Consider the following 24,424-nt stretch of genomic DNA (forward strand, 5'->3'; position numbering starts at 1 on the left):
ATTCCTGCCCCATAAGACTGTGAGATAATAAATGTTTGTTGTTTTGAGCAGTTAAGTGTTGGACTAATTAGTTACATAGCAACAGATAACTAATTCACTGTAAGACTCCCATGCCTTTGGTTTACTTTTTAGAGAGATATTCAAAATACTTTACAACCAGTTCAGAAACGACATTGGCTGCAAAGAGCTGGACCAGTCCTATCAGCTCTGAATTCAATCATTCAGTTATAGGCAGGTTGATTCACAGCCACTTAGTCTGGCTCCCATAACTAATACTCTGTTGGGCTATGGGAGAAAGAACCGCAGACCTCAATATTGTTCAAGGGAGGAAGTGATCTGTCCCTCATGATACACAGAGTTTTGAGGGAGCCTAGTTGAGGAAGTTGTGTGTGAGATGAGCCTTGACGGGGCCTCAGCGGATGGAGGTGAAGGGAAGTGCAGGAGAAATGAGGGTGGTGGACAGAATGGAAGAGAGGTATCGGCCCTAGGTTGGGTTTGCTGTGGAGGGGGCTGAGGTGCCGGCGGAAGGATGATGTGAGGGCTGAGGCTGGAGTCTGAGTCACCCCCTTCCTCCTCCAGCTCACATGCTTTCTCAGCGCCTCTTCTTCCTCCCACTCCATCCCCCTGCCCCTCCGCCTTGGTAGTTCCAGATGGGGACGTTGAGTCCACGCCAAGAGCACTGCTGGAGGAAGCTTGCCTTCTGATGGGCTCAGGCTGCCGTCCATCACAGAATCTCCCCTCAGGGTGGTCTTCGTGTGGGTGGGGAGGGTCTACGGAGAGACACTGGCACCCACGGATGGAACCAATCCCAGGCCTGCTCACTCCTTGCGTCCCCAGTGGCATTTCTTTTTTAAAAAAATTTTTATTGGAGTACAGTTGATTTACAATGTAGTGTTAGTTTCAGGTATACAGCAAAGTGAATCAGTTATACATATACATATATTCACTCTTCCCATTGGCATTTCTTAAAGGGACCCTAAGCCAGTTTGTGAATACAATTGTGAGGGGGGACAAGAAGGCAACCTAAGTTTATTTTAAAAAGTCTTCTATTTATTTGAATGGCTTTTAAGAAGCAGAAGGCCAGGCTGTGACATTAGGTGTGGGACAAGCACGAGTAGTGAGGGGGATCCACACTGACCAGCACGTGGCATCCTTTATTGTGTGAGCTGGTAAATGCCGCAGAGCCGGACAGAGCTGGGGCCTTTGGAGGTTGAGGGCAGACCACGGAGGGACCAAGCTGGGAAAAGTGTGAGCAGTCTCACCCCCAGGCAAGGGAAGTCCCACAGATGAAGAAACACAGGGCCCAACTGTTTAAGGAGGCACTTATAGGTTTACCATGGAAAGCAACCCAGAGAAGTTAGGTTATAAGGAAGACCAGGGCGGCCCATGTTCGCAAAAGACAGAAGTAGACCTATCATAAAGCAAATGGTATAAAATAGGGCTTCTGACAGGTAGATCCAAGCCTACTATGTGTAGAGACTTCATTTTAAATCTTGTGCTAAATTGGGGGTACAGAGATGCTTTTAGGTAGAAACTAGAACTTAAGGATATGTGTGCTGTTAATGAAAAAGTTTGTATGTACACAGTTTAAAACACACAAGGAATGAACTAGGTTATCTTTAAGTTTTCTTAAAGATCCAAAGTTCTGTGAGTCTGAGTGTAATATCCTCATACTCAATTACTCAGTTCTGAAAAACCCCATTCACTGGGCCTGGGTCAGAGGGTGCACAATGGAAATTCAAAGGCCGGATTTGGCCTGTAAGATGTGGTTTATCTGGCATGCACAGTGTTTTCTAAATTCAGAATTCAGTTGCCAACATTTAAAAGTCCAGATTTCTAGCCTCTCTTGGAAAATGGGGAGGAATATCTGGCACCAGCAGGCCACATTCCCACACGGCAGCAACCGTGTCGGACTACAGCATATGTGTTCCGCATTTTGCTACAGCCCTTGCCTAATCCTCTTCGCTCATTGATGTTTCCCGCCCAGCCCTTGGAGGCATCAGAGTTTGTGACCTGGCACAGGTGTCCAGTCTATGGCGACCTCACGATTTTCTACCTGGTGCAGCTATAAACCTAGACTTGAGGCTTCTACCCTAATTCCATAGCAGAGCCATCTTAACAGCTGGCCCGTGAAGGCGTACTCACCAGCAGGCCAGGAGTGTGGGAATCAGCGACCCCATCTGCAGAGTTTTGGTTTGTCTTACAGTAACTGAAAGTAATTTCATTTTCATAAATGGAACCCAAAGGCCTCTTGGGGATGGCCCATCAGGGAGATACTTCCTGATCAAGGCCAAGGGTAAGTCACTTCTGGGCCAGACTAGAACACCCAAGCAGAGGAAAGAATCCCAGCCTAGGCTGGGCTGGGGCAGGAGGGCAGGGAAGAAGGCAGCTTTCCTAGCCATGGCCATGAGATGACCAGGGCAGCTGGGTACAGTTGGCAGCTTTTATAGATGCCTAGGAGGTATCACTCATGGTGTGAATGGTTCCATCTGCCTTTGTTCAGTGCACAATCTGCCCAACTGTACATGTTGGACTCAGGACTGTCAAGGGGAGGGAAGAAATAAATGTAGATGGTGAGGCAGGTGCAGCCAAAAGTGATTCTACCACTTTGTCCCCAAGGCTGCAGGGATAAGGGCGGGGGAGGCAGAGGGTTAGGAGCCAAGACCTTGTTGGCCAGAGTCTAGAAGCTGGAGAGATAGATAAGGGCCTCAGAGAGCCCCGCACTGCATATGTGCAAATGCCCATGAGATGATAGGAAGAGCCAGAACTAGTCCCAGGAAGCAGGGCTGGCCATCAGTATGTGGGGTCCAGGACCCTTAGTTAGCAGAGATAACCAACTTGTATACACACACACACACACACACACACAGTCGTCAGCAGAGATATCTGCCCCATTACATACACCCAAAAAAGCATGCATACATGCAGTTTTAATCCTGTTGCACACACTCATATGAGTGTGTCAATACATGCAATCACAGTGGCTGTTGGTAAGAGCTGTCAGCTCATCACACAGTTATGTTTAGCAGCACCTAAAGTCCTTTTTGGCTAAGCTACTTGCGGGAGTCCAGCACAGCACCAAGTAACATGGAAGGAGAGAAAAGTAACCAGGGAAGAAAACCATTAACTATGGCCAGCAGCGGAGTGTTGGCCTGCAGTGCCACCTACTGGTAGGAGGGGTAACTGAAAAGTTGCCAGCCGTATTGTACTTTGCTTGAAGACCATGAAACCTGGGACACTGCTTCTCAGGCACCTCTACTAAGGAAGCCACCAACACAGGATGCCATTCTTCCTCCTTTTTGTGTTCTGCCTGAGTGGGGTGAGACCCTGGCATCCTCAGAGTTGCAGCACAACATTGGGGAATGAACATTCAGGGCCTTGCACTCCCCCCTGGAAAGCAGTATCCAACACCAATAGGGATGGCAACATAGGTTTTTCATCTTTCATGCCAACTCCAACCCACTGGTAGTAGCTGCCTGGAATGCTGGGTTGAGAAGGATTCCGAGGTCAAGTCTGGGCTTAGCGTAGAAGAGTATCCTGATGGAACAATGCCAGCAACCATGGCGGTAGGTAGGACCACTTCTACACTTGCCATTCCCTACATTGGCAGATTCCTCCTGATTCACTATTCCATCATAAGGGTATGCGTGTTTGTTGCTCACTCCCTAATACCACAAGAAAACTGTCATTCCAACTTTCACTGGAGTTTTATCTCTCACTTGATCAGTAACTTCTGAGCCAGCTGAAGTCCTCACTGGGACCGTCTTCGTGAAGAGCTTGTTCTTGCTTCCACAGAGAGCATATGGATGACTTGTTAGATCTGTGTCCTTAAGTCAACGTGGGGCACTTCACTTTATCCAAAATTAATATTTACCTAAGGCCCATCCATCTACCAGCACTTACTACTTCTCAAGATGCCCCTCAAAGGCAATGATGAGCTGAGAACAACATAGCCGTGCTGAGCAGAGGCCAGACAGCTGGGCTCAGCCCTAGCCAGGGGCCCCGCTCCCTGCCCCTCACCCAGCAGCTTGGGAGAGCACACTAAAATCAAATGTGTGCATCAACATTCCAAATCACAACAGGCCATGGGTCATTTGAAAATGGTCAAACTTTGAAATCTTCAATCCTCAGATGCCAAGGGTCTGCTGGGTTTAGCATCAAGGTTCTCAGCTAGTGCCTGCCATCCCTGACAATGCCTGCAGATGGGCACAGAGACGTCTCGTGCTGCCCCCTCTGCAAACGAGCCAGCCTCTACCTCCGAATGCTTAGGTGGATGTAAGCTGGACTCTCCCACAGAGGAGCGGGCCAGGGATGTTTGCCTTAACCCAGGGGTCAGCAAACTCTTTCTGCAAACAGCCAGAGAAATATTGGGTCGGCCAAAAAGTTCATTCGGGTTTTTTGTAGGCTGGAACTGAAAAACCCGGACGAACTTTCTGGCTGACCCAGTATTTTCAGCTCCTTGGTCTCTATTGAAACAATTCAACTCCATTGCTATAGTTTGAAAGCTGAAGACAGATGTAAACAAATGGGCATGACTGTATTCCAATAAAAGTTTCTTTGCAAAAACGTGGTGGGCTATATTTGGCCAAGGAGCTGCGTTTGCCAAACCCAGCATTAGCCCAATAAGAACCGGGTTCCACAGAACTTGGGGTTGTCTGGAGGTGCTTTAGAAGATCTGCAAATGTTTGGCCCTAGTCTAAATTCCTCTTAGCTATTTAGAAAGCTATAACAAAGATGTACCCTCTCAAGTCTATTATAGTATCTTAACATGCAGGGGGTCAACATGTTAACAGACTGTCAAGGGAACGCCATTGCTATGAAGCTTCTCTTGCTTCGTCTATGCACATATGGGCCGTATGGCAAAAGAGTCAAGGGCCTGAGTCCCAGCATCAGACAGACATGAGCTCGAGTCCTCCCATTGCCACTTACCAGCTGTGTGACTTTGGGCAACTTACTTAACCTCTCCAAGCCAGCATGGCCAGGGGACCCCCAAACAGAGTGGACAGTGGCCATCATGCTGGCACAGACTCCCGGACCCCCTTTTTGCTGGATCGTGGGAAGACGAAGGGGCCAGGGCAGCTGAGTCCATGGGGAGGGGGAAGTCAGAGGCTCAGGCCAGCGCTATTTACAACTGTTATGGAGGCATTTCAATATTTTACTCACTAGTTTAGCTGCTGGTGCACACCAGTTGAGTATCATTATAATGCTGGATCCAGCTTGGATTTACACTTCTTGCTGGTTTCAACTCCTTCTGCTACATCCCCATCATTCTGATTGGGCTCTCAGAAAGCGGAGAGGGCTATTTTGCAGCGACCTTGGCAATCTCAGTGCATAGTAACAGGGCTTCTGTTTTTCTAAGTGGCAGTTTCCATTGGGTCTGGGACTTGGCTGGCAAGAATTGCCTGGGACGTGCTCTGCAGGCGCTGTTGGGGTACCATGCTTTGGGCTCCAGGGGTTCTGCATGTCAGGAGCTGTGGCTCTTCTGGCCCAGTGCTGCGGTCCATGGCTGGGCCTGGGGCTTTGGTGCTCGCATGGCTTTTTAATTTGCCTGCTGATACAATAAACGATGTTCTTTTCCCCAGGACGCCTCCTCATCACTTGAAACAATCAGAAGGTGTGTCTGGCAGCTGTCTAAGCCTGCCCCCAGGACTTCTGGCCTTTTATTCCAGACACTGAAAGCTTTTTTCCAGGCCTGAAATGCTCATTTATGGTTTCAATAATAGAATTTGGACCCTGGTGTCTCTCATCGCTGAGGGCTGTCCAAGTCTATTAACAGTGCTCCAGTGAAATACACAGCTTTTATGGCGCCTTATCTTGCTGCTTCCCACATCACGTTTTCCTGGTTCCTGAGAGACCTGGAAGAATCAGGGGTGTTTATCGCGAGGCCCTGGGGGCAGGACCTCTTGGTCTCAGCATCCCTCGGTGCATCTTAATTAGGTGACATCTGGTGCTGCCCTCGCAGAGCATGTGTCCACCCTGGTCACACAGCCTAGTGCCATGCAGTGAGCCTCAGCTGTGCTCAGCCTTGCAGGCTTCTCATGGCTACCAGCTGGCTCTGTGAGCCCTGGAGGCTCACCCAAGGGGTGATTCTGACCCAAGAGGAAGGAGAAGCAGGTCTTTGTGTGGTTCGGCCAAGATCAAGAGTGACTGGGGTTGAGTTCCTTCTCTCACTTCCTTTTGGTTTCCTGGAGGCTGTCCTTAGGTCTCACAGTATCTCTGTCTGGGCTGGGAGCTTTGGCAGAGGAAAGAGTTCCAAACCAGATCCTCTGCCCTGAGGCCTCCTCTGTTGGCCAGAAGGATCCTGGCTGTTGATGGGATGACCCTGTGCAAGGACATCCTCGTCACCTGCCCGTCCCCTGGCGGTGCCCAGCCACTCAGCACAGCCTTGCCCTTCCTCCCCACGGCCAGCCTCTCAGCCGCTCCAGCACTGACAGGACAAGCCCAGCCCAGGACTCTCTTCTCACCCAAACTGTTGCTCATTTCCAGAACCACCTCAGTCTTCTGACTTCGTTCTCCCTCCTGCGTTATCTTTCTGACATTACGATCCTGCCCTCCACTGCCCAGAACCTGTGCCCATTCAGACACTGGGCTGAGTCCTCCAAAGGATAAAGGTCAGGCCCCACGTGGCCTGTCACCCCTTTTCCTGCCCCCAGAAGTGTTCCAGCTCCCCTGCACACACCTCCGATGATACCTTTGGCTTTCTTCATAAAGTGATTGCTCTCAGCTGGGATTCGCCCGGGAGGCTGGGCAATCAGTCCCCACCACTGACATCTCCTCACCCCTTCTGGGTCTTCCTGAGGGACCAGCCTTTGGAGGTCCCACCCTCTCTCTGGAGAAAGCCAAGCTGGTCAGCAAAGGAGGAGGCTGACTCATCAAGCAGTGAGAGTTCTTCCCTGGAAGTGGTGACAAAGAGGCTGCAGGGGCTCCTGCAAGGATGGAGAGTTCACCAGTGCACCGCAGGGGGAGGTCACCTCATCCTGGAGTCCCTTTGACAGCATCCTAGTGACGAAGAGCTCGCTACCTCCAATCACAATCCCATAGCTGGAGAATCTTGCTAATGCACATTGCAGCTCCTTCCTCTCTAACCAGTCACTGCATCAGACCTGACCTCCCCACACTTCCTATATCACTCCAGGCAGGCCTTCCCTTGGGCTCAGCCTGAACCACCTCCCACTTCAGCCCCTAAGGTTTCTCCCCTTGCATTTGAGCTCACAACAATAAACACCAATTCTCCACCTCTTCCACCCAGCAGGGCTGCTTGGCAAGCAGAGTAGGACACAGTCATTGAGGGAGTGAGGGTTGAGGTGAGGGGGTTGATAGGCAGGAACAAATTAACTTTGGCTAAAAAGCAAAAGTGAAGGAAGCACTGAGCAGGTCTAGTAAAGCGCCTTCCCAGGGAGAGCCTGCAGTGCCCCCTGCTGGCAGGAGGAGAGTCTGCATGCAGGTTAAATTCACTCCCTCCCTCCTTCCACAAACCCTGCACCTGGCAGCTGACCCTTGATGACTCAGATTAAGGCATCGCAGGAAGTAGACAGGTCATCTCATCCAGTGGTTTTCAAACGTGTAAAATTATAGGGATGGTTGCTGTGGATGATTGTGTGCCTTGCCCATTTGACAAAGGCCTCTGGGCTGAGGAGCCGGTAGGGGCCAAAATCCAGCCTATAGCCTGCTAACCAAGCTGTGTGCCCCAGCGTGGTCCGGGTCAGCCCAGAGGAAGGGCAGTCTTTTCACAATTCATTCTAGAGACGGCATCCTTCTATAATTTGTATGAAGGTGCCATATATATCAGGAGAAGCCCTGGCTCAGAATCCTTCCTTCAAAGAGGGCAATCTTATAAAACCAAGCCTTTTTAGCTAAAGGAGAGTTTGAAAACCCCCTAAATGATGGGGAAACTGACTCATCAAGCAGTGAGAGTTCTCCCTTGGAAGTGGTGACAAAGGGGCTGCAGGGGCTCCTGCAAGGATGGAGAGTTCACCAGTGCACCACAGGGGGAAGTCACCTCATCCTAGAGTCCCTTGCAAGGGAACTTAAAGACATGGACAATGCCTGGACAAAGCTTAGAAGCCAGATCCCATCTCTCTCAAAGCAGTGTTCTTTGTACTACACTGAGCTAGTTTCATAAGCCCCTTTTGAGGCACCCTGCTGCTCTGACCCTCTCACCCTTAGTCCCATCAACTTCCCCCTGAAACCCAGCTTTTCTGCACAGTCTTACTTTCTGAGCCAGGATCATGGCACAGTGTTTGCCCAGAAGGGGAGCTGGTGAGAATGCCGGACCAGTCTGCATAATTTCCTACAAGTACCTCACTCATAGGGATGAGGGCGGACATGCAGAAGGGCAGAGAGGTGAGGAACTAGAAGGGTCCATTGGGCGACGTGTATGACATGGAGCCATGCCTGGAGCAATGTGGGTCAGCAAAGCTGGTGGTTCAGCTACAGTGCAGAGGTGGCTTGCTTCGTGGGTGTGGTCCGCCGGGGTGTCTGCGCCACACCGTAAGGCACGTGGGCGGCCACTGTGCCCATCTCCTGAGCCCCAGCCACGTGGAACATCTGGTCATCAAAGAAGATATGTGGGCGGATCTTCTCCAGGAGGGGGCCCTTGGGTGCTCCCGCAAGGAACAGGGCCTCATCCGTCTCCAGGCCCCAGGTGCGCAGGGTCTTGAGAGCTCGGGCTCCAGAACTGGCTGCACTGCGTGCCGTCACCAAGTAGGTGCGGATTGGACACTCCAGCCGCAGGCCCTTGGAGTAGAACTTCTTCTGCAGCCTACCCAGAGCCTCCAGAAAACCCTTTAAGGGGCCCTATGAGAAGGCAAAGGAACACTGTGAGCTCACCCCTCTCCCAGACACTTGCCCCCTCCCCTGCTGGGCTCCTACCTATAACACTAGGATCTTGCTGTTTGGGGTGGGAAAGCTTCTCAGGATCTCTAAATCTCTCAGTTCTGCTATGCCTGCTCGGGCCACTGCATGCATCAACTGGACTGTAGGTCCCTATGGCAGTCTAGGTGTCCATACTGCTGTGATTGGGGATGTCTGCGTCAGAAAAACTATACCAGGGCTGTGACTATAGCAGCCCACCAGGTACATGGGTGTCTGCCCTGCAACTCCGTTAAGTGTGGCCTTTGTGCTCATCAGCAGGGAGGATATTAAGAATATTTAGTGGGCTTCCCTGGTGGCGCAGTGGTTGAGAATCTGCCTGCCAATGCAGGGGACACGGGTTCGAGCCCTGGTCTGGGAAGATCCCACATGCCACGGAGCAACTAGGCCCATGAGCCACAACTACTGAGCCTGCGCGTCTGGAGCTTGTGCTCCGCAACAGGAGAGGCCGCGATAGTGAGAGGCCCGCGCACCGCGATGAAGAGTGGCCCCCGCTCGCCGCAACTAGAGAAAGCCCTCACACAGAAACGAAGACCCAACACAGCCAAAAATAAATGAACAAAAATAAGTAAATAATTTTTTTAAAAAAAGGAATTCCTAAAAAAAAAAAAGAATATTTAGTAACTATGGCATGGGCACCCTTCAATCAGAATGGACTCTAGCTGGGACAGACAGACCAATGTGTCACTGCCCAATGTCAACCCTGCCCCTGGGGCAGGCGAGTGGCTCAGGGTGTTGTGCTCCAGCTCTGTAGGGTCAGGGGAAGGGTTTATTCTTCACAGTGCCTGGAGCAATGAAGCTTCATGAGGAGATGTGAATAAAGAACCAGAGGATGATGAAGAAGAAAACTGTAACGCAGCTGGAAATCAGGAACGGTGGGTTTCTAATCTTGGAGACCCCTCACTTGGTGGGTGACCTGGGGCAAGCAGTGGTCTCCTGGGGCTCTGCCTACCACTTAGTGGAAAAACTGTCCCGCTCTGGATTCCCAAGGATTTCAGAGGGAACCAACAAGAGAGAAAGTGAAATGAATACTCTGGAGTCATAGCTGAAGCCTGCTGAGCTCTTGGAGAGAGAGGCTTTGGGGTTATTGAGCACCCAGATTTTTGTTAAAAGCACAGATAGGAGCTCCCTGGAGGGCTGGAGAATCCCAGTCGCTCCAACCCCAGGGAATTTCCACCAGCTCTAGGGCGTATTCTGCTCTCAGTGAGACTCTGAGCAGTTTAAGGGTGAGTGAGGGTCTCTGAGCCCCTGGCCAAAGGATGGATGGCAGGAGGTGTGAAGGGCTGGTGTGGCCCAAAGCAGATGGGCTGCCCAGACCCCACACTAGCTGGATCTCCTTGCCCCAATGAAGGGCGCCAGCCCAGCTCTTCCTTTCCTCCAGTGAGGGAAGCAGGGACTTCTTGGGAGGATGGGATCCCTCTCAGAGGGGTGGGGGAATCTCTCAGAGGGGACAAGTGTTCCAGAGAGAGGATGGCAGCTTCAGAGAGAGAGCATGAGGCCTTCAGAGTGGGATGGGGACTTTAGAGATGGGATGGAGACCTCAGAAAGAGGATGGAGGCTTCAGAGAGGAGCTGGAAGCTTAGAGGGAGGATGGGGGTTTCAGGAAGGGGATAGAGACCTACACTTGATTTTAGCCAAAAGGCCGAGAAGCAGTGGGGATGGAGACCTCATAACGGAGCTGCAAAGAAGAGGTAGGGGCTTCAGAGAGGGGCTTAGAGAGAGAATGTGGGCTTCAAAGGGGGGATGGGAATGCAGTGAGAGAGATGGGAGCTCAAAGAAGAGGTAGAAACTCACTGAGGGGACCCAGGGGTCAGGTGAGAGGGAGGAAGGCTGGAGGCCTAGGGAGGGGAGCTGGCTGGATTCTGGGCTGAGCTTGGGGTTTGGTTCTGGGCTGGAGGTTCCAGCCAAGGGCAGGTTCTGGGGAGCTTCCTTGCTCCACCCAAGGGTTCCGGGGAGTGTGTGGAGCACCTGGGCCAAAGGTTTGTTCTCGTGGGCCTTCTCATGCTCGAAGAACCTGTCCAGCCCGTGGGCCTTCACGATGCGTTCCGACTCATCTGAGAAGAGCACAGCATCCCCATCGAAGGCCACCCGCAGCTGACTCTGGGATACAGCCACGTCCCTGCTGGGGCTGAAGATGGTGGCGGCTGCGATCCCTGGGCAGAGAAAGGCAAGCATTGTCTGCCTTCGTCTAGGTAATAGGGCCCCGACACCCGCCTCAGCTGCCTGGGGGCCAGGAGGGGGCTATCTCAGGCTCTCCTTGCCCTGCTTGCCTCACCTAGGACTCAGGGGCCGGCTAACGAGGGCTAATATTCAGAATATTTCAAAACAGGCCAGTAAGAATGGATAGTGGCTTTTGCTCTGAGTAGGGCTCTGAAGGCCCCAGCCTATGCCAGGGTTTCCCTTTTAGTTGCTGCTTTGAGGGAAGGTCTGGGAGGTGTCCCAGGGAACAGGGGGGCACTCAGAGGACTCAGGGCAGGAGCTATTTATCAATCGGCATGGGGGAATTTCAATACTTTAATATCTAGTAAGTTCATGCTGGTATGCACCAGACAAACATCAGTCCTGGATGGAAGGGAGGGTTCCCCAGGCCACCACTGTCCTTCCTGGAGTTCCTCACAGGCCCCTGATGTAGATCTACAGGGGGGCTGGGAAGGAGCCCCGACCCTGGCTGGGCCTCAGTTACTCTCTTGCTGTTGATTCTGCCAAGTCCCTCACCCTCTCTGGACCAAGATAAAATTAAGGGTGCTCAGCTCTGTCTGGGGCTGAGATTGTAGGCTGCAGTCTGTGGTGAGGTGGGTGTGGGCACCCCCTCAGTCTGCCGCCACAGTGGCACAGACTCTGGGCTTCTCCAGAGGGCCCAGTATGCCTGTTGGGAGCCCTGGCTCCAACTAGAGCTCACTGGACAACAAAAAGCAGTACCAGGAGGCTGGAGACCCAGGCAGTGGGCTCAGCGCAACCCCGATTCTTCACCTCTCCAAAGGCCATGTCAGCCCTGCTCTTTGGGAATCTAGGGTCGCAGGCCTGGACAGAGGCAGAGCTTTGGGAGGAAAGAGCAATGCCAGCCTCCCCACAACTTCACTAGCCTGAGGATGTGTAAGTAGGCCCAGGCCCTGGACATCAGGCCAGGCACCTTCTCAGCTTTGCCAGTGCTGGAAGCAAGATGAACCAGAACCACCGGACCTGGGGAAGGCCTGCCTCCTGACCATCCCCTGCTCCCTAGCCTGGGCTTAAATTATAGACATACAGAGGCACACATGTGGACCCATGCCAAGACCCCAACCAGAGGGAGTGACATCTGTCTAGGGAAATGGCTTCCGCTTCCTGGTTAAAGAAAGTCTCTTGGAACCCCAAGCAGCACAGGGGAGTGAGGCATCAGCGGGAGAGAGGCCAGGCTTCCAGGCAGGAGACAGCATGAAAGAGGAAGAGGAAAGTAAACATATCGTTGGTTGATAAACAAACTTATGGTTACCAAAGGGGAAACACCGGGGGGAAGGATAAATCAGGAGCTTGGGATTAACATACACACACTACTATATATAAGATAGATAACCAACAAGGACCTACTGTATAGCACAGGGAACTCTACTCAATATTCTGTGATAACCTATATGAGAAAAGAATCTGAAAAAGAATGAATGTATATATGTATAACTGAATCACTTTCCTGTACACCTGAAACTAACACAACATTGTAAATCAACTATACTCCAATAAAATGTCAAAATAAATAAAAAACAGTAGCGTTCAGCCTGAGGAGCCGTCTCAGGCAGTGGGGCAGTCCTTCCTCCCCTGTGAGCCTGTCTTCTTCCATGAACAATAGGGAAACACACCTTGTCAGGAGACTGGATACCATCCCCAGAACTGCCCCTTGAAAGAGACACGTGGAGGGAAATTCTCTTTGTCAGCACTTGCAGCCGTGTCTCTAACCTCACCTCAGCACTGGCCGGCCCAGCTGCTGGAATGCTGCCCATTTCCCAGACTCTACTGCTCAGGATGGACTAGGTACTGATTTCCCCCCTCATTGGCCCAGAGAAGGACAGAGGCTGCCCATGGTCACACAGGAATTAGAACTCCTACTGACCTGGAAGATTCTTGGAAGGGAGTAGCTTTCTGGACTGTAAGGAGGGTTCCCATGGAAACGGAAGGCTGGGTGATGCTGATGAGTAAAAGCATCCTTAACATGGTAGGGCAGGAGGTGGGACAGTGGAATAGATGGCCAATAAGTGAAATAGGTGAGGCCTTGTTCTCAGAGTTTACAGGACAGGTCATAGGAATTAAGGAAGGTACTCCCCTTCCAGTTACCATGGCAACCCCTAGTGCCTGCTCAGAGCTTTGGGACCAGGCTTCCTATCTCTAAGACCCCTTAGCCAGACTCCCCACGCTCTCCTTCCCCAGTTTGACTCACCTTCATCGATGGCTTCCTGCACTTTTTCTGCATCAGCCGACAAATAGAGATTGGTGTGATAGGCCTTGAGGTAGCAGATGGGGCTGTTCCCGCCTGTCATGCAGAACCTCTCAATGGACAGGTCTGGAGAGGAGATAGAGAGTACCCAAGTGATGCCTGGGTCAACCCTCAGGACCTCAGAGTGGTCCCTCCGTGTTCAGTGGACGCCATCTTGGTTCTGAGTGGTGGTGGGGCAGCAGAGTGAGTCTCTGAGTGATTTTAGGCCAGCGTTCTCCCTCTCTGAGATCCTCCATTCTTCAACCATGAAATGGGGATGATCACATCTCTGGAGGGGTTGCCTGGCTCGCAGTAATATCCCCTTGTCAGGGGATCACAGTACTACAAAAGGTAGGTCCCAGCCTTGTGGCTCGTGGTCCCACCTGGTCATAGCTGACTGGATAGGGGTAGGCACCTGACTCAAGCTGGGCCAATTAGATTCCCTCCCAGCCTGGGCTGAGAGTCACCTAGTACCTATGTCTGTGCAGGTTGTAAAACTTTGCTTGTTGATAAATGGCTGCTGCTCTGAGCCCACTGAGTTACCCCATCACTACCCCAGCCCCTCACACAGGAGGGTCCACAGTGGAAGGGCATGGTAGGGGTCCTTCAGGACTCTGCCCCAGTACCATAGGTGGTGTCTGTCCTGATTCCTCGGTACTTATGTCACAAGGTGGTTAAATATTTTGAATATCACCCTTGCTCCTAACAATTTGAAATTAGGATTGAAAAATGCCAACTGGCTTCTCTTGGTTGCTGAAAACAAGGACTTGTAAACTTGTAAATTTTGGCCATATTCATGAAAAGCAGAGAAACCTAGTTTGAGGAAAGAGAAAAAGAGACAGAAAAAAAAGAAAAAAAAAAGGAACAGATTTGCTGAGAGAAGCAGAAATAAGGGCTCATGTGGTCCAGAGAGAAAAAAAAACCCTGGAGAGATTTCCAGTACTTGGATTCAGGCCTTTGTGGGCCCAATTTCACTTCCTTCCCTGTGGTTCCAAGAGGCACACCTGTAACCTAATAAGAAATCATTTTCGGGAATTTCCTGGCAGTCTAGTGGTTAAGACTCCACGCTTCCATGCAGGGGGCACAGGTTCAATCCCTGGTCAGGGAACTAAGATCCCGCATGCCATGCAGCACAGCCAAAAAAAAAAAAAAAAAAATCATTTTCTTCAGCTTAGGCTGGCTCTGGAGGGTCTATTACTTTCAATCAAGAGTTTGGACTAAGACACAAAGTCCCTTCACTCTGATGACTGCACCTGCTTCCGCCAGCAGACTTTAAGGCCTGTCAGCCCTCTTGCAGAGAGAGAAACTGAGGCACAGGGGCAGCAAGTGCCCTGCCCAATCACATAGAGAGTGGGGCCTGTGCAGCGATGTGCTGGAGCCGGCTTGTACCAGCTTGCAAGAGCCAAATGTTAAACATCCAGGGACTTTTGGAGCCAGTTAGATTGTTCAACTATTGGTAGCTTGACATCAGCCATGGTGGGAATATTTACACCCTGAATATGGCAATGCTACACAAGCAGGGTTTTGGGGGTTTGTTTTGTTTCTTGAAAGGGCCTGTTTACCAGCACCCCTCTGAGCTCGAGGTTCCAGTGGGTTTACCTGCACCCTGCAGAGTTGTGACCCCAACCCCGGGTGTCCAGTAGGGGTCGGTCATGGCCAAAGCCCTCATGCTCACCATAGTGGTTGATGCTGTTGATGAGACGGACGCCCACCTGAGCGTGGTTGTTGGTCACGAGGACGATGTCGAAGACGTCCTCGCTCTCAGGGTACAGCTCCCGCAGACGCCTGTTCACAGCCTCCAGAGCCTGGATGGGAGAGGGGACCCTCGGGCTCAGACCCCCAGGGACTGGTGCCTGGAGTTGGTAGCCAGGGTTGGGGAGGAGGGGTGAGTTGGGATCCAACACGGGGAGGAGAGGGGAGGTCAGGGGCCAGGCTCGGGGTGAGACCGGTGGACGCGGGCTATCTCCTCCTAGTCTCTGCCATTGTGCGGGTTGATTATTGCCCAGGGGTGCCTCACTAAAAGGGTGAGTGGGGGTCGAAATCCAGCTCAGGTTCCACGCACTAAGCTGGTCACCTGGAGTGGGGTTGCGTTAGTCCAGAGGATGGGGTGGCCTCTTCTTCCCACAATGGCTGTCCCCTTGCCAAACTAAGCTCCTGTGTGGTGGCATCTGCCCAGAGAGGACCCCTTTTCCTTACTCATACACCCATGGGAGTGCTTTTCTCTAATGCCCATGAAGGCACTGTACGGCCAGTGGTGGAACTGCCCCTCACCTTCACAAAGGGGAAGGCCGGCCCAGGGCTGAAGGGCTCGTTCTCGTGTTCCAGCTGGTAGCGCACGTACTCCTCCACACCCTGCTCTGTGTAGATCCGCTGCTCCTCGTCCATGCGGAACAGGGCTCGGGAAGACACGGCAATGGTGACTGCATTCTGAGGCTTGGGCTGCAGGGGTGCAGGAGAAGGGGCTGACTCTCAGATTCTCTTGCGGAAGGTCTCATGTGTCAGCCCCTCCGGGGACTGGGGACAGGGAGAAGACACAGGTCCAGCCTCTGCCCTAAGGAGCTCAGCCTTGGGCAGAGGCAGACCTAGATCAGGACCCCTTCTGTGCAGGACCCAACTGGGGACTGAGGGAGTTGATGGCTCCCCACGGAGGAGGACAATCGGATGGGAGGCACATGCCCTCAGGGAGTCTGCAATCTAGCCAGCTATCTGGACTTGACAGAAAAATGAATACAGTGTATGCAGCCAAAGTATGACAGATGCTCAAGACGGTCTCCACATGGTTTCCATCACAAAATGGGAGCTACATGCCCTTAGGAAGAAGTGGTGCCCAGAAACATGACAATTATATAAGAACATCTATCTCCAGCCCAAATCTTTCTCCTGAGCTCCAGACTCATATATCTAACTGCCCCAGTTGACTAATAGACACTTAAACTCATCACGCCCAAGGCTGAATTCCCAGCATTCTCTGCACCCCCAAACCTGGTCCCCTCCCCGCTTTCCTCATCTCAATGCTTGGCACCACCAACCACTCATCACCTAGACCAGAAGCCTGGAAGTCAACCGCAAGTCTTCCCTCTTCCTCCACCCCCTTCCCCCATCAATCAGTCACCAAAACATGCCAACTCTACTAGAATCCATTCACTTCTTTCTGTCTTCCCTACCATGGTCTGGCCCATCACCATCTCTCATTCCATCCAATATGTGGTCCATACTGTTGTCAGGGGATTGTTCCCAGATTCAGATCTGATCATGCCCTGCTTCCCCCTTCAGTGGTACCCACTCTTCTCACATTCTGATCGGCAGCCTTCAATATGGAGTAGGAAGCCCTTCATGACAGACCCTACCTCTGTCTCCACTGTCACCTTCCTATTACCCCGTTTTGCTCAATCTGACCTTTCTCATGTCTGAGCACACCTCCCCGCTACCTTCTCTGAGCCTTCGCACATGATGTTTCCTCTGCCTGATGTGCTCTTTCCCTGATTGCCCTTCCAGCTGACTTCTATCCAACCTTCAAGTCTCAAACTACAAGTCACCTCTAGGAAGCCTTCCCCTACCTCTAGTCATGGGCTTGCTACCTCTCCTAAGGATTTCCTTTTTGGTAAAATTTAACACTAAATTATAATTACTTATTTAACTATTTCTATTTCTAGACAGAGCTCTAGAAGTAGGAACCATGCTTAAGTTCTCAGGGAGCAGGAACCGGGACTATGCTGTTCATTTATAGTATCTCTAGTGCTCAGAACTGTGCTTAGCACATAGTAGGTGCTCAGTAAATATTTAATGTCTCTGAACTTTTAAGCCATATAGTTTAATGAGAGACAGTATTTGCCATGCCAAATTTAACATGAACTAGAAACTCCAGCGCAGTGCCCTCATCTGTTCAAGTTGCTTGAAATATAGTAGATGCTCAGAGAATATTGTTTCGGTTGATGCAAATTTGACAAACATTTACTGGTTCTTTGTGCCAAGCACCTGGGCTCTGTCTGGTAATGATACTGGTAGAGATTTGGCTCCTGCCCTCAGAGTCACAGGCTGGTAGGGGAGAAAGAAGGAGATGCAAAGGGGACTGAAATGAGTGCTAGAACCAGGTGAAAGCAAAGTCTCGATGACAAGTGTTCAGAGGAAGTTGTCATAGGACAGGAGGCATTTCAGCAAAGCTTTGAAGGAGGAGTGGGGTGAAGGAAGGCACGAGGAGGTGTGCACATACGCCGTGCCTTCACAAAGGTGAGCAGAGCTCTGTGCATGGGAGCAGAGTGTAGTTGAGCCCAGAAGAGTAGGCAGGTGCTAGATTGCAGAAGGCCTTCTTTCAGGGGCCCGGGAGGGCCTCAGAACTCCTTCGGCACCTCCAGCAGAATGGGGAGAGAGGAATGCCACCACAGGCAGCAGCTGGACCCTTCATAATCCCTGGGGTCCCCAAGGAACTCACAGACACCCAGAGAGTCCCACCACATCTTTGTGACTTGAGCAATCCTGGGACTATGATTCCCACTTTACAGATGAGGAAACAGGGACTCAAGTTGGGGGCAAGACTCATAAATGAACCTTGCATTCTGGCCTGCTCCTTATAGCCCTGCAGGTCATGCACTCAATCCCATTTCTTCTCTCTGGAGTTAAGCCTGGGTCCCAATCAGTTGACAGCATTGAGTGATGACCATGTGACAGGCACTGTGCTGGGGACATGGCAGGGATCATACAGTTGTGATCCCTGCCCCCATGGAGCTTATGATCTACCCCCAAGGCGGAGATTTGTGCATGCTTTAGAAGAGCACTGTCCAATAGACCTTTCTGTGATAATGGAAATGTCCAGTGCTCTCCGTGTGGCTGCATGTGGCTAGGGAGCCACTTGAAATATGGCCAGTGAGACAGAGGAACTGAATCTTTAATTGTATTGAATTTTAAGTTTAATCAATTTAAATTTAAGTAGCCAAAAATGGCTAGTGGCTAATGAAGATTTAGAACCTCAAGATAGGAATAGAAGACCAGAGTCCCCAAACTCAGGAGGTGGACCTCAGTTTGCATTTGACTTTTATCCCAACCAAGATGGTGTGTGGGCCCAGCAGGCTGAGTATAAGGCATTGGCAGGACAGGCGCCTGTCCTCTGGGGCTCAGCCCAGTAACTCTCCCAGCTGCCAACCGCCCCCAAGTGTCTGTATGTTCTTGGGCTGGGTACCTCCCAAACCTCTCAGCCACCGTGAGCCTTCAAGGAAGGAAGATAAAAATTAAAGAAAAGGGTGATAGAGGGATGGCCAGGGATGGTAAGGGTATGATTGGGGGGGTGGGGAGGCCCACTCTCATAAACCCAGGAAGCCTGCTGGCCTTCAGGGCAAGGGCTAAGACCGCCTAGCCCCCTGGGCTTACTGCCCCAGGGACAGGCCCAACACCCCTTCAAGGACAGAGAGCCAGCTACCCTCCAGCTCGTTCAGGCAGGTTCCCAAGCCCGCTGCTCCAGCTCAGGCAGCCAGCCAAGGTCTCGCTCGTCACTTTCTGTCCCACAGTCCCTGCCAGACTGCTATGTTCTGGGTCTCCTCCGGCTGACCGGCCCAGACCCCATCCCATCCCACCTCTGGCCACTGCAAGAAAAATATCCCAGCTGCCTTGGTCCCAGGAGTCTCCACTTCCTTCTTTTACAGATGGGGAAATAGGCCCAGAGAGGGGCAGAGTATTACTCTTGGTCATCCAGCAAAGGCAAGGCAGAGCCAGGATAAGATCCCAAGTCTCTGGCCTCCAGCCTGGCCTCTGTCCACACAGCAGCACTCTACTCCCATATGCCCCTCCTCAACCACTCCCAGAAGACCCCAACCCCTGCTACTTCCGGCACTTCCCTGGGACACTCCCCACACCCCAGCCCTCCCTTCCCAGATCTGGGAGAATTGGTGAGGGGCACCATGCCCTCAGAGTGAGGTTTCTCAGGGCAGGGCTCTCTTTACCCCCAGAATGGAGGGCCCCAGGGCAAGGACCCTGCTTCCCTGCTCAGCCTGCTCTGACTCTGTACAAGTGAGGAGCAGTCTAAGGGCCTAGTGGGCATGAGCTGCTGCGGGAAATGTGGAATCCCAGCTGGGAGAGAGAAGCAGCCTGTCTGGGCTCCAGGCGGAGCTGAAGGAACAAGTGAAAGGGGCTGGTCGGAGCTGGGGAGAAGCCAAGCACTTAGACACCCCATTGGACCTCGCTGCAGAGGGAGGCCACCCTGTCACGTGATGTCAGGTGCATCTAGAGACAGTTCCTCCAGAAATCAGAAAGAAGTCCGGATGCCAGACTGAAGCTTGGGTCAGAAAGACCCCCTACCCCAGACCAGGAACTCAGCCTGGGAACACTGGGCTCCAGGGAGCCAAGGTCCTGCCAGCTCTCCCTGTCTTTCACTGGAGGGGGGTGGTATTGGGGGGTCCAGCTGATTACTCCTGCTTCGGGGACAGGAATGGAGGGATAAAGGAGGGCAGTCCAGCCCCACCCAGCCTGCCTGAGGAGCTCTCACTGAGGCCAAAGTGATTTTGCCTGTTGGGCCCAAGATAGGAACATAGCCAAAAGCTGTTATTTCTAGAAGGACTTAGAGTGAGAAGGGCTGCCGGAGGAGAGAGGAACAAAACAGGTTTGGACTGAGGAAGTCCTCTGACCTCATGAGGTGAGGGCCTCCTATAGGCCTTAGGGGGTTAAATATTTCACTCAGGCTCCTGGGGATGAGAATAAGCCTAGGCCAGGCCCTGATGGGGCCCAGGAGGCCCAAAGCCCCCAGAATAGCTTTTACGGGGGAGGGGTTTCTGCAGGAAGGAGTAGGGCCCAAGAAGCCACCAGTCTCCTTGCCTCCCAGAGAACAGTGAGGGCCAGGGGCTGACCGAGAGGTCATAACTGATGACTGGGCCTGAGCTCCTGGGTTCCTTGGTGCTTGGGGAGGAAACAGATTGACGTGCTCCACTCACCACCCTAGTTCCCAATGTCCAACCCCTCCTTTCCATTCCCCAGGGCGTGACATTAGTCCAGCTTCCTCCCCAGGCAGAGACCAGCCTCCTCACGGATCTGCCTGCTACCAGACACACCCTCTCCAATCCATCCACCAACACAGCCTCAGAGTGACCTTTCTAAAATGAAAATGGACCGAGTTAATCCCTTGCTGAAAAGTCCTGCGATAGCTCCATAATGGTTTTCATACTTTTTTAAAAAGTAGGTTAACATTTTATGCAAATGAACTCTTGGGAGGAGCCCCAATATGTAAACCATATAGTACCATATTTTATTGGTATAAATTTATACTACAAATTCAAATGTATTACATATTCATGATATGTTTATTATAATGTCAACCAATGAATACAGGAGACCAGTGTGGATTTAAGCTTCATCATCTAGTCAGTTTGTTTCTGTTTCAGTTTGTTGGTTTTTGCGCAGCATTGAGAAAGCCCTGATTCACACCAATAAGTGGCTGCAAACAGTAAAAGCCTTTATTTTTTTTTTTTAACGTTTGCTGTGTTTTGTTTTTTTAATTTATTTTAGGCTGCATTGCTGCGCGCAGGCTTTCTCTAGTTGCGCAAGCGGGGGCTACTCTTAGTTGAGGCGCATGGGCTTAGTTGCTCCGTGGCATGTGGGATCTTCCTGGGCCAGGGCTCGAACCCATGTCCCCTGCATTGGCAGGTGGATTCTTAACCACTGCGCCACCAGGGAAGCCCCAGGTAAAAGCCTTTTTTGTTTTGTTCTGTTTTAAACTACAACCCTCAGGAGACTCAGCAACGATTGTCAGCAATCTCAAGATACTCTTCTATTAAAACAGATCACAGGAAAAGCTTTATTCTGAGGTTTGCTAAAAAGATAATCAACCTGTAGCATAAGTTAATATGTGGGCAGTCTCCAAGGTGCTAAAATGTCCAATAACACATTTGAGTAAGTTGAGTTTTATCACCTATTTTTACTTGTGTAAAACATAGTTTGAGGAAGAAAGAAAATGAATTGGCTTCACATGTGAGTAGACCCCCTGAAACATGGGGCTTCATGGAGCCTAGGTTTAAGACCCCTAACCCCACTGAATAAGGTTCAGACTCCTTAATGTGGCATTCAAGGCCCTCTGTGGGTCTCGGGCATCACTTCAACTCTTCTCCTTAAGATCCTGCATCCTCTCAGTTTCAAAGACATCAGTCATGCTTTTTGCCCAGCCTGTTTCCCTCTCTGCCTGGGAAAGTCCACCTAGTCAGGCTTTAAAATCAGCTCAAATGCCACCTCTAAAAGACTTCCTGAGTTGGCAGTCACTCCCGCCTCTATGCTCCCAGGGCTAGGGTCTCTCACCTGAGCACTCACCATGTCCAGGGTCTCTGTGAGCTCCTGAGGTGGGGACTCAGTCTAATTCATTCTCAATCCCCACTGCTGGGCAGGCCTGGAGGTGCTCTGGGGGAATGACTATTGACAGGGTGGGCCTTACGGGAAGGGTCTCAGGCTGGAGCTCTTTGGAGGATGCACTGAGTCAGCTTCGATCCTCTATCCCCTTCCCAAGCTCTGAGATCTGGGAGGCTGGAGTGAGCAAGGCCCAGGGACCAACCAGGGCATCATGAATCTGTCCAATGGGGAGACGAGCTCCCTCCTCTGTGTGAATCCCCAAGGGCTGAGACGACCACTGAGGTCGTAGAGATGTCGATGCCAGCGAGGGCTCCCCTGTGAGGCGAGCAGAGCCCGGAGCTGGGAAGCAGAGTCCAGCGTCGGGATCCCAGAACCAGGGACGCAGAGCCCTAAGCGCAGAGAGCAGATTCCAGTGCAGCTCCCTTCTCTTAAGACGCGGGGAACCCGGCACCCCGAGCCCAGGGCGCAGGACCTTGACTCAGACCCTAAACGCAGAGGTTCGGGTCTGGAGCCCGGTGCCCAGATGGCAGAAACCGGAGCGCACGGCAAGGAGCCGGGTTTTCAGAGTCGGGTTACCTGAGCCCGGGGCGCTTCCGCAGGCGCCGCTGACCGGCTTTGCCAACAAATGCCGTCCGCTCGCCCCAGGCTGCCCGCAAGGGGAGGGGCTGGGCCGCGGCCTGGAGCTGGGCCCTGATGACAGCATGAGGGAGGGGGGTCCTGGCGTGCAACCCGAGCCCCAAGATAAAAGAAACACCGGAGCAGAGCTCCAAAAATAAACCCGAGCCCGTGCCAACGGCCTGGCGCATTCTGGTGCTGAGGAGCTGCGTCCCTTCTCGGAGGGGCACCACGGGTCCCTCTCCAGAGGGCTGACGACCCCCTCTCCGGTGACCCTCCCCCTGCCCTCCCCCTGCCCTCCCCCATACCCATGCCCTGCTTTTACCGATTTGGGTTTCTTCTTGGGCGCGAGGTTGTCGTGGAAAGTCTTGGCTTCCTCCCAGCGCGGGGCCGCGGCGGTCTCTGCCCCCGGCCCGGGCTCGCGGGGCTCCCGGGTCTCCCCAGGCTCCATGCTCGGCTCTGACCCGGCCCAGCCGGAGAAGGCGGCTGCGGAGAGCGGAGCCGGCGGGGCTGGGCTGCGGGAGGGAGGCGCGTCCCGGGGGTGAGAAGGGGGCGGGCAGCGGTGGAGAGTGCGCGTGCGGGCCGGCCGGAGGGCGGGGTGGGGGGGGGCCGGCCGCTGGGGTGCTCAGCTCGCCCTGTCGGCAGCCGGTGCGTTGCTGCTGTTGCTGGTGGATGTGTATTTCAGGACAGCTGCGCTCTCCTTCCCCGAAATGAGGCGGGTGGGGGGAGGGGGGGCGGGGAGGCGGGCGGTTGGACCCTCGGGATCGCAGGAGGAGGGGGCCTAAGCCGGGCCTGCGGGCTGCTGCGGGTTCGGGATTGCGGGGATCGTGTTCTTCGCAGGAGCTATTCGGCACCGAGAGAAGGGGAGGCCTGCCAACTTTTTTCCTCTGGGGTGGTGATCCACAAAGAAGAAAATGCAAAGCTAGCCGCCCCCACAAAACAAAAGCTAGTCCCCGTCTTTCCCCTCTGATGCCAGGACAGTGGGACCCTGAGCGGCGTCCTCTTCCCTCAAACCCTAGTCCATTCCGCAGAGGGGGAGGAGGTGGTGGATGGACAGCTCCTTCCACGAGCAGGAGCCTGCTCCTAGCTGGGGACACAGTGGAGGGCCCAGCCGGGCAGCTCTTCCCCACCAAGGCGGAGGGGCCCTTGAAGTCGGTGGCGAGACCAGGCTCCCCTTGGCCTGGCGGGGGACCCAGACCAGGGAGACTCCCGGGGACCCCGGTTCCTGCTGGCCCCTTGATGGCCAGCAGGGGGAGCGCACTCCCAGGTACCACCTGCTGAGCTTGGTTAGTTCAATCCACGAAGTGGCTGGATTGAAAGAGGATAGAAAAGGAGCCTAGGAACCCAAGAGTCTTGGACCAACATCCTGGAGTTCTAGGGCATTGCCCTCCTTGGTGCAGACCCCGAGGTGCAGACATTAATGCCCCTCATTCCAAGGCACAGGCTAGGAAGCAGACAAGGGGCATCTCTGTGTGTGTCTAGAAGTGTGCAAAGGTGGGTGGGAGAAAATACTGGCTTAGCCTGGTGGACGTCTGACTGGGATGGGGTACAGAATAGAGGGGTCTTCCCAGCCTCCTTCATGACCTGGGAGGAACCAACCAAACCTTGCATGGGAGAAAAGGAGAAATAATCATAACAGAAAGTTTTAGGATTGGGGGTAGTATGTTTAGACTTGTCCTTCTCCAGGCTTGGTAGATTGTTTCTATAGATGGCCTCAAACTCTCTCCCATCCTGCTTGCTCTTTGGCAATGTGACTTGGACACTTCTCCCATCCAGAGGTGGAGCTGAATCTGAGTTGACCCAGCGTCTTGCTTTGACTTGCTTTGACTAATAGAATGCTGTAGAAGTGATGCTGTGTGATTTCTAAACTTAAGCCTTAAGAGGCCTTGCAGCTTCCATTTTTGCCCTCTTGAGAGCCAGCTACTATGTAAAGGAGTCTGGAAAGGCCACATGGAGAGGCAGAGAGGTCCTGGAGGATAAGAAGCCAGTGGAGAACAGTGGTTTCCCAGGCAACTGTCAGCATCAATTGCCAGACATGTGAGTGAGGTCATCTTACTGTTCCAGCCCCAGCCCAGCTCCTAGTGGGGTGCAGCAGGAGGAGTGACCTCCACCGACAGCACATAAAGTAGCAAAACCTCCCAGCTGAGCCCAGCCAACCCAAAGAATCATGAAAAATGATAC

At 52.6% G+C, this 24,424-nt stretch overlaps 1 protein-coding gene across 1 annotated transcript; it reads right to left on the minus strand.

Annotated features, from left to right (window-relative positions):
- Positions 1 to 1,028: 1,028 nt before the first annotated feature.
- On the minus strand, positions 1,029 to 22,776 carry NT5C1A (5'-nucleotidase, cytosolic IA). Its single transcript, XM_057529263.1, has 6 exons — positions 22,569 to 22,776; positions 15,584 to 15,751; positions 14,988 to 15,117; positions 13,277 to 13,399; positions 10,840 to 11,024; positions 1,029 to 8,796 (listed from the first exon to the last, which is right to left on the minus strand). Exons 1-6 carry the CDS (start codon positions 22,692 to 22,694, stop codon positions 8,431 to 8,433), a joined length of 1,098 nt encoding a protein of 365 aa, XP_057385246.1. The 5' UTR covers positions 22,695 to 22,776; the 3' UTR covers positions 1,029 to 8,430.
- Between the last annotated feature and the right edge of the window lie 1,648 nt (positions 22,777 to 24,424).

This window comes from Balaenoptera acutorostrata, chromosome 1 (genome assembly GCF_949987535.1).
Source record: "Balaenoptera acutorostrata chromosome 1, mBalAcu1.1, whole genome shotgun sequence".
Taxonomy (NCBI): Eukaryota; Metazoa; Chordata; class Mammalia; order Artiodactyla; family Balaenopteridae; genus Balaenoptera; species Balaenoptera acutorostrata.